At 39.3% G+C, this 10,000-nt stretch overlaps 1 protein-coding gene and 1 pseudogene across 1 annotated transcript; one reads left to right on the forward strand and one right to left on the reverse strand.

The window, feature by feature from the left end:
- The first annotated feature begins 319 nt into the window (after positions 1-319).
- Positions 320-3,697, forward strand: LOC137991753 (golgin subfamily A member 6-like protein 25). Its single transcript, XM_068836790.1, has 3 exons — positions 320-418; positions 598-624; positions 2,944-3,697. Exons 1-3 carry the CDS (start codon positions 393-395, stop codon positions 3,695-3,697), a joined length of 807 nt encoding a protein of 268 aa, XP_068692891.1. The 5' UTR covers positions 320-392.
- Positions 3,698-4,916: 1,219 nt separating this feature from the next.
- Positions 4,917-5,686, reverse strand: LOC137991754 (uncharacterized; annotated as a pseudogene).
- Between the last annotated feature and the right edge of the window lie 4,314 nt (positions 5,687-10,000).

The following is a 10,000-nucleotide window of genomic DNA, read 5'->3' on the forward strand; positions in this document are numbered from 1 at the left end:
GCTAGGTTGCAAAGGACGATGTAATTGTTTGAAAGCCAGCATGTCTTGCACAGCACTTTGTAAATAAGGACTTTAAGATAGTTGACCACGGTCGACTGCGACCTTTGGATGAGTGTCACGCAACGTAGGACACCCGTGAGAGGTCACCGTCGGACCTTTGAGACGGTGCGTTTTCCCGCGGTTCCTCGTTGTGGTGAAGAATTGTTGTCAATGATGTGCCAGTTTTTTTACAGAATTATTTTTGCACATTCTTGAGCATGGGTTTTTCTTGGCGTTGAAATTAATTCTATACGGCGAGTTGTGTTTGTTTTGTGGAATATGATAAGCTTACGAATTTGATGTACAGTATTTAGTCAACATGTCTCCTCATTTCATTCAGCTTGGTGGTGATCATGTCCAAACAAATCGCAGATGACAAGTAAGTAATGTTTTCCAAATTCTTGTTTTAGATTTAAAAAAGTTCTTAATATTCAAGGTTCACCATGAACTTGAAGATAGTTTACCGCAAAAACTTTGCAGGCGCTGTCTTGCGAAAGATGATTTTATCTCTTTCCTTGGTATTTTGAAAGCTTATTTTCTTTCATGTTATTCTTCCAGGTCGCCTTCAAAAGATGGCCGCAACAAGTAAGTTACTGTTTTATATATATATATATATATATATATATATATATATATATATATATAGTGAGTAAAAAGGAAGCGAGGACGGACAACTTCTGACGTTAAAAAGTTAAAAAATTAAAAATTTACTAAATTTACTAAATTTAGTAAATTTTTAATTTTTTAACTTTTTAACGTCAGAAGTTGTCCGTCCTCGCTTCCTTTTTACTCACTACAGTCGTTCATGTCGTGAGGTTTGGACTAGGAATCTTGCAGATCCTCCTGACGTGGTGACACCTTTGTTGGCCTGAGAGACTCACTAACACTTGTTATATATATATATATATATGTAGTGGAATTCTACCCTTCCATATCAGAGACACTACTCCAGCGTGCCCTTGACTTCGCAGCCAGTTATGTGACCATTTCAGATGATGATCGTCACATAATCTTACAAGCTAAACAATCCCTTCTTTTCAACAACGGAAACCCTTGGCAGAAGAGAAACACCGGCACGCTCTTCGATGTCACCATGGGTAGTTATGATGGAGCTGAAACGTGCGAATTAGTAGGGATCTACATGCTCTCGCAGCTTAAAGCAATTTCTCACGGCATGGAAATTGGGCTTTACAGAGATGACGGTTTAGCAGTAATCGACCAAACCCCACAAAAAATCGAAAAAATTAAAAAAGAAATATGCAAAGTGTTCGCAAAAAACAACCTACGCATTACTGTTGAGGCCAACAAAAAGGTTGTAAATTTCCTTGACGTAACATTAGACTTAACCACTGAGAAGTACAAGCCATATTCGAAGCCTGCAACTACTCCGCTCTATGTCCACAGCAAATCTAACCATCCCCCTTGCATAATAAAGAACATCCCTGAAGCAATTAACAAAAGATTATCTGAAATCTCATCAGACGAGGAAGCCTTCAAAGAGGCAGCACCGCCCTACCAAGAAGCGTTGCAGAAAAGCGGTTATTCACACACCCTCAAATTCACTCCACCACAGCAGTCACCAGAATCCACCACTTACAAGAGAAAGAGGCAAAGAAACATAATTTGGTTCAACCCACCATTTAGTAAAAATGTTCAAACCAATATAGGAAGAGAATTTCGAAATTTGATCGAGAGGTGCTTCCCACCGAACCATAAATTAAGAAAACTGTTTAACAAAAACAATCTTAAGCTAAGTTATAGTTGTTCACCAAACATAAAGCAGATCATCGATGGACACAGCAAAACCATCCTAAGCCAGAACATGCCACCTCCACAACAAACACCCACCAAACTCTGCAACTGCAGAGCGCCAGACAAATGCCCTTTGAAAGGACAATGCTTAGTCAAGGAAGTAGTGTATCAAGCCACCATCACGACCGCCGAAAGCACAGAGACGTACGTCGGCCTCACTGCCACTGAGTTCAAGACGAGATGGCGAAACCACCAAATGTCATTCAAAAACGAAAGTAAAAAGAATGACACCGAACTGAGCAAACATCTATGGCAGCTAAAAGATCAAAAGAAAGACTTCGCAATCTCCTGGAAAATTCTAGCCAAGGCCAAATCTTATAGCAACCTTACTAAACGATGTAATCTATGTAGTACCGAGAAATTCTATATTGTATATAAACCGGACATGGCGACGCTCAACAAACGTAATGAACTCGTATTGACTTGCAGGCACAAGCGAAATTTTATCCTTAGGTTCAATCGCATCCTCAACAACCAATCATAAATTTACAAATGCTTTTTTACTATTGTTTTTTCAAGTTTGAATCTTGTAACGATCACGCTACTGATGTATATAAACCCCAGCGATGCTACAGTGTACATGGAATTTAACTGATGAGTGGCCCAACTCCTTGTTGGTCTACGAAACAGACCTGTATTAAAGTCCATATGAAACTATATTGAGTAGAAAAACATTGTTATTACCGCTCCATTATTGTTGAGCACTATTCTGGATTTATCAGTGTGGAACTCACCTGAAGTTATATATATATATATATATAGGAATTTTTCGGCTAAAATGCCCTGAGGTTTATCGTAAAATTGAGTATTATTAAATGATATCTAAACTTAAACAAGATGTTGTAAGCTGAAAGTAATTCCAATCACTGTCAAAGAAAGGCACTAGCGTAGTTTGATTAACAGCACTTGGAATGTTTTATCATCTTCTGACTTCTATAGATTATTGTATCGTACATTGATTTACATTGACTGATGTTATTATAGAAATAGATTTATTAATTAGTCCCTGATGTAGTAAAGTAAAATTTTAGATGAGTTGATGTTTGAGTTCACAGGTGCACGTGTAAAAATTTTTTAAATTATTTATTTCAGTGGGACCTTTCGTTGGTCGCCAGAAAAAGACAAACTTCTCCTCAGAGAAGTTCGTTTTATTGAGCCTTACAAATTCAAGCACGGCACAAAGGAATCTGGTCAAGCCTGGAATGAGGTGGCTAATGGTGTAAACCAGCATGAAGGATTTAAAGTAATGCGCTGGGATCAGAGAAGTGTTAGAGACAGGTTCAATAAACTGCTAGGTGATTTCAAAGCAAAAGTGAGAAAAGAGGAGGGAGAGTCAGGGACAAATACAGAGCCATTCTCTGAAGCAGAAACTATTTTAGAAGAAATTGACGAACAAATGTTGTCTGCAAAGGTTGACTTGGCTTCAACTACAGCAAAAGACAGCGAACAGCAGAAAAATGAGAGAAAAAAGGCTATGGCAATAAGAGATGCAGCTATGAATACATGGGCAAAGTCTAAATGTGTTGCTGATTCTGATGAAGAAGAGAGTGCAAGTGAGAAACCAAGAGGCAGGAAAAGGAGGCGTGGCAGTGATGCCCTGCAGTACCTTGAGGCCAAATGTCAGGCTGATGCAGAAGTGAAAAAGCAAGAAGTAGCTCTTCGCCAGCAAGAATTGGCCTTACAACAGAAGCGACAGGAGCAATTTGAAGCCCAATTGCTTCATCAACAGCAGCACCTACAGCAACAAGCACTGCAACAACAACAGCAGTTTAATGTGCAACAACAGCAATGTCAACAAACACAAAATTTAATTGTTGCTTTATGGCCAAAAATGTCTAAAAACTAAAATATGGACTGAAGATTGGTGATTGAGCTGAGCTATTTGTTTGTTGTAAAGTACAGCAATTGCTTGGGACGTTTCAGGCTCTTGAAATATGCTTTGTAACCCACATTATTCTATGGTTTATTGCTTAATTATCATATTTTTTCTTGTGATCAAAACCGTTCTTTCTGTTTTATAGCTTCAAATCATATAATACCTCATTTCTTTTGCACGGTAACAAACTTTCAATCATTTGTTCTTATTTACAATCCTTTTTATACAGCTACTTGTAAAACAGTTGTACAACATCAGTGGAACACTTGCTGCTTTTGTGGGAACTTTTAATCTATGCAAATGCTCAACTTTGTCTGATGCTTTTTTGCTAATGGCTTTTAGTTAAACAGAAATAATTTATTTTTTGTTCTTGATGTTCTTTATATCAGTGTTGATGATGTTTACCATGGTGGTCAGTAACTTGAACTTATATTGTTTGGCAGAACTGGATAATGTAATTCGAATTATTGAGTTTGACTGTGACCAGTTCGTAATAAAGTTGTTACACATGGCATAAATGGATACTATGGCATCTGAATGTCTAACGTCACGGCCTGCATGCATAATTAATGCCTATTACAACAAACAACGATATTGAGGGCCTCCCAAGGGTCTCGGGGAACAAGGCCTGACATGATCATTTCTTTCAAGGGAACAAGCGATATTTTGGGCATTAATTTGAGGGAACAAAGGATATCTCTACTATTAAAGGGAACCTTGGCAAAAGAATTTTGGGAACAATGGAATTTATTTACTAATGGGGAACAAGGGAGAAAAAGTGAAATTTTCAAGGGAACATGCTAACCCCCTTCCCTCCCCCCCTCTTCCCTGGGATGCCCCTCAATAATGAACGCAGAATCCATGGGCAAGGTCAGCTTAAGCTACAGTTCTGTTAACAAACTATTACACCAAATAGTCTTGAACGGTTGGGGGATCAAGTTGAAAGAATGTTGATACTGTGTTACCATAAAGACAGGTAAGAAAGTTCCTGAAACGTGCAGCAACTATATAATGCTTTCCAATTGCACTTAATCCTAGCTTTAAGTTTTTCTTAAAATCTAAAAACTTGAAGGAATTCAAAACATCACCAAATAGCCATTCAACGGACACCCTAACAGAACTCATTGCTTTGTTAAGAGCTTCCATGTTTTTCGTAAATACTGGGACCCCTCCAATCGGTAGGGGGCCATTAAGTGACGACGAAGGGGGTAGGCGGGGTCTCCATAGAGACACAGAACGTCCCCTGTTGGGCTGAAAGCTACTATTTGAGGGCTATTTAGCAGGTCAGAGTCTTTAAGCATTCCTGCATCGTGACCTCTACCCTCAACTGGACCGTAAAGATTTGCTATCAGGCTATTTGGTAACGCCACTGATTGAAATTTTAGCGCGTGAACACGCTTGTGCCCATTGTAGACTATGCGCTGGTTTTCTCCAGGGCGGCATATAGGGCGAACCGTACCATCAATGAAACCATAACAATTACTGAGGGGACTTCCTTGCCTAGCGATTGCCTTCGAGTATTCTTGAAGATTAGCTGGGGAGACAAATCACTGATTCCAAGAGGTTAAACTAAATCCATGCACGTTGTAGATCCAGTAAAGTACCGTGTTTGTGATCATACACAGCTCTGGTATTGGGCGAGCAAATGTCGAAATTAAATCGAAATATCGACATGGGTAAGCTAATCGTTTCAGCATTAAGCAAATCCCTTCCATTCTGCTGCACACTGTTCCTTGTGGGCACTTGAAAGTTGCCGGAAGCATTCAGTAGAATCGGAAGATCGTCTTTGGCCACTCTAAAGTGGGCTTCACACTCGCACGAATTAAATGAATCCAAACAAAATGGATCAAAATCCCAGTATGGATACGAGGGATTAACGGGCTCGTAATAATCTTCATCATCTAAAAAGCCATCGCCATAAGCCATTAAAAGAGCGTTTCTAACATCTTCGAAAGACATCTGATCTAACTGCTTCCCTGGACGTTCTCTTTTAATAACAACATTAAACTTTATCTTAAAAATAAAAAGAAATGGCATACCTACCGTCTTCCGTCACTTAGTGAAATCTTAAATGACAACACGCGTCAAATTTTCGCGCCCTTTTCCGTACTCGACCCAGTCTACTGAATACGCATCCAACCGTCGGAGTCGACCGTATTCGACTATCTTAAAGTCCCTAATGCGATGGGGAATGCGAGGGAGAGGATTAATAGGTATGTACTACCCCCTCCCCCCGTTATGCCTCTTCACTTCTGTGATCAGATGATCTTCGTCAGGATATCATGCCCTGTATAGTTTTGCCATTTGACTCAACTTTTCACTTTTTCCTTGAATTACAGCAGTTTCTTTAAAAAAGAAAGCTACTCCACCCCCCTCAGTACATAATCACCACCCCCTGGCTGGAGTCCACATATAATATTGTTCAACAACTTAAATACTATCAAGATGCCAAATTTGGTGCTTTTACCCTCGGTACATAATCACCACCCCCTGGGTGGAGTCCACAAATAATATTGTTCAACAACTTAAATACTATCACCATGCCAAAGAAAGCTACTCCACCCCCCTCAGTACATAATCACCACCACCTGGCTGGAGTCCACATATAATATTGTTCAACAACTTAAATACTATCACCATGCCAAATTTGGTACTTTTACCTCAAAGTGCGTGCTCAATTCCGGATCGAGTGGTCCGGGTTCGCGTCCTGGCAGGGGACATTGTCTTCTTGGGCAGGACACTTTACTCCCACGGTGCCTCTCTCCAGCTAGGTGTATAAAAGGGGTACCGACGAAATGCTGGGGGTAACCCTGCGATGGAGTAGCATCCCATCCAGGGGGCAGTAGAAATACTCCTAGTCGCTTCATGCTAATGAAACCAGAGATAAGTGCCGGCCTGACTGGGCCTTCTGGCTCGTAAACAGAGACTTTACTTTACTTTTACCTCAAAGTGCACAATTTTCACCATATGGCAGGAATAAAAATAGTGCCGCTCGATTGATCTGTGGCACTGCGAGAAGGCTCTCCGAGAGACTGGGGTTGGGGGTAGACGGAGGGCCTGCCGCATGGCTATCGCGTCCAGATTTTGGACGGAAAATACTGATTGGCTGAAATCAATCACTTGGTGACGTCACCATTGACAAGCTCTGATAACAAGAAATGCGTATTTGAAATCGTAGAATGTTGCAATTTTACCGTAACTTTAACAGTTAAAGGTCGAGGAACGCGATGCAATGACTTCCCTGCTGGAAGAAAAGGAAGCTCTAGTTCCTATTATCCACAGAATTCGGGAAAAGTTTTATTTTCTAACTGTTTCTCGTAGCGGCCAAAATACAACAAGGGCGACATCATGTCACCGAGTTAGTTTCCTGTCCTCTACACAGCATTATTGCTGATCACATTTGGCCAGAAACTTGGGCGTTTCGGCTGCCTCAGTTGCTGATTTAACGTTAGAGGAACTCTGCACGATTTCCGGCAAGTATTTGGTTAAGCTGAAAGGGCCGCTCGACACGGAAATGATTGCTCGATCCCCTGGTAACTTCGCAATACTTCAATACAGGCTAATACAGGCTAATACAGGCCAATACGCTTGAGAACAAAATATTCAAATTTTCAAATCACATAAATTGATTTAGTAAAATACATATCTGTAATCACAAATACTCGATAAGCCTTTGAAACAAAACAGTGTAGGTTTTAGAATATCTCTTGCATCTGTCTGGTATAAAAGTGTGATGTAGTAGTTGTAATGTCTGTATTTTCATTTAAATAAATAAAGACATAAATAAAGACATAAATAAATAAATAAATAAATAAATAAATAAACAACTCCGCTTCGCATAACCAAAATTTGGCAGCAGTTGTGGTCGACGAGTCTCACACAGTGGAGATGTGATCAGGGAATAGAGATTTCTCTATTACAATTTATGTCGTTTTTTGCAATTCATGCCCTTGTGACGTTTAAGGATTAATTTCACTTGTATTTTCAAAGTTTTCCATTTTTTTGCTCGTCGCGTCACGACTCGGGTAATTTTGTGAAAATATTGAAAATACGCGTTAAAATAGTTAATTGCCCTCAGGCCCATGCGATTAGATATACAAATAAACCCGAAAATGAGCTTTTTTACGGGATTTGTGAAAATAGCAAATTGTGGACAACTACTAAAACTTATTTGCACATATTCTTTGATTGCATTCACGTGATAAGACGGCCATGTTGGTGCCAAAACAATAGAAAAATGTAGCTCAAGTTTTGCACAATATTATGTCAAATTCCCAAAAGACCTTTTCGCTATTGTTCTTTCCACCAACATGGTCGTCGTGACGTCAGGTGCCAACTGTTGAATAGGGACTTATCCACCGGGCTGAACAACCTGACTGAACAACCTGGGCCAGAAAATTAAGGGCGTCTGTACGTGTAAGAATTAAGTCCTCTTATAGAACACAGCCAGTGTATAGATGAATTACCAGGTTTGCATATTTCGCCAGTGGCTGATGGCTATCGTTTTTGACATAGTTAATCGAGGGACTTGTTATGAAACCTTAGACCTTTCAAAATCAAGAGCAATGTTGTCGCGACGATGTTGAATTCACCATGACGCTGCATAATCTTTTATTTTCGCTTCGAACCGGTTTGCAAATTAGTTGCGCATAATTTAATCAAAGGATTTAATTGGTTATCTTCTCGAAAAAAGGCGTGTTTTGTGCAGGGTTAGGGCCACAAATAAGGACAAAAACATGAAACAACAAGATCTTTCAGAACTGAAAACTGCGCTTTGAAAATTTATCTGTTTTCTTACCACTATAGTCGCAACGTAGCACACATTCCAAAGCAGTCTTTGTTGATTCACTATGACTATAGACACAAAATCACCTGATCAATCTGTAGCACAACAACTGACAACAAAGGCTGCACACGAACTTATTGCACTATCACTTATAGCCGAGGTGAAATCTCGGAGGAATCCAATGACGTAACGGTCTTAATTAATCTGGAACTGTCATCGGGATATCTATGAGTATGAACGATACGATAATAACACTTTTAACAACTTACAGCTTTCCTAAAAGTCGCGATTAAATTTAATTGTTTTTTTACACGAGTAAAGGCCTAGCAAAGTAGTCACACGCGTCACTTAATTTAAGAATGTGTTATCCACGGCTATCTTTAGTACGGTGGTTATTTCCCCACCAATGAAAGTTGAAACGTCGACACATTCCATGGATGACATAATGACCTTTTATGTATTCAATACTTGCTTCGAATCAACCGCTTAAATAACACAAAATGGCAATATACTTTGTACTAAATAAAAAGTGGAACATTCATAAAATTTTAAGTACATTTAATAACGTTTTAACAGCTTTTGGCGAATACCGGTAAACATCATAAGTTGCGTGATTCGAAGTGCCACTGACTATATGTCTAAATAGAAATTTGGGTCTGCTCACTGACAAAACTAAATTTTATCTGTTTTCTTACCTCTATAGTCGCAACGTAGTACACATTCCAAAGCAGTCCTTGTTGATTCACTGATGACTCTAGAACCAAAATTACTTGATTAATCTGTAGCACAACAAACTGACAACAACGACTACACACGGAGTTATTGCACTATTACTTATAGCCGTTGTCAAATCTCCGATTGCACCATCAGTCGTAGCCGTTGTCAAATCTCCGATGACGTAATAGTCTTAGCTTTCTTTCTTAAAAGTCACGATTACATGTTTCAATAAGACACAAAAAAATATATATTTTGTAAATAAAGAGCGGACTATACTCATAAAATTTTAAGTGCATTAACGTTTTAACAGCTTTTTGGCGAATAAACATCCTAAGTTGCGTGACTGAAGTCCCACTGTCTATGTGGCCGAGTGTAAGTCTGGTTCAGCTCGCCGGCAAAACGAAAAAAACAAGAAGATCTTTCAGATCTTAAAACCGCGCTTTGAAAATTTATCTGTTTTTTTTACCACTATATAGTCGCAACGTAGTACACATTCCAAAGCAGTCTTTGTTGATTCACTATGACTATAGACACAAAATCACCTGATCAATCTGTAGCACAACAACTGACAACAACGAATGCACACGAAGTTATTGCAATATCAGTAAGAGCCGAGGTGAAATTTCCGAGGAATCTCCGATGACGTAATGGTCTTAATTAATCTGGAACTGTCATCAGGATATCTATGGGTATAAACGATACGATAATAACACTTTTAACAACTTACAGCTTTCTTTCCTAAAAGTCGCGATTACATTTAATTGGTTTTT

The sequence above is a fragment of the Montipora foliosa genome, chromosome 2 (genome assembly GCF_036669935.1).
Source record: "Montipora foliosa isolate CH-2021 chromosome 2, ASM3666993v2, whole genome shotgun sequence".
Classification (NCBI taxonomy): Eukaryota; Metazoa; Cnidaria; class Anthozoa; order Scleractinia; family Acroporidae; genus Montipora; species Montipora foliosa.

Excerpts from the sequence above, each read along its gene's own strand:
- LOC137991753 (XM_068836790.1), top strand. The coding sequence starts at position 393 with ATGTCCAAACAAATCGCAGATGACAA. Across the intron at positions 419-597 it reads AAACAAATCGCAGATGACAA|GTCGCCTTCAAAAGATGGCC; the intron begins GTAAGTAATGTT and ends TTATTCTTCCAG. Across the intron at positions 625-2,943 it reads TCAAAAGATGGCCGCAACAA|TGGGACCTTTCGTTGGTCGC; the intron begins GTAAGTTACTGT and ends TATTTATTTCAG.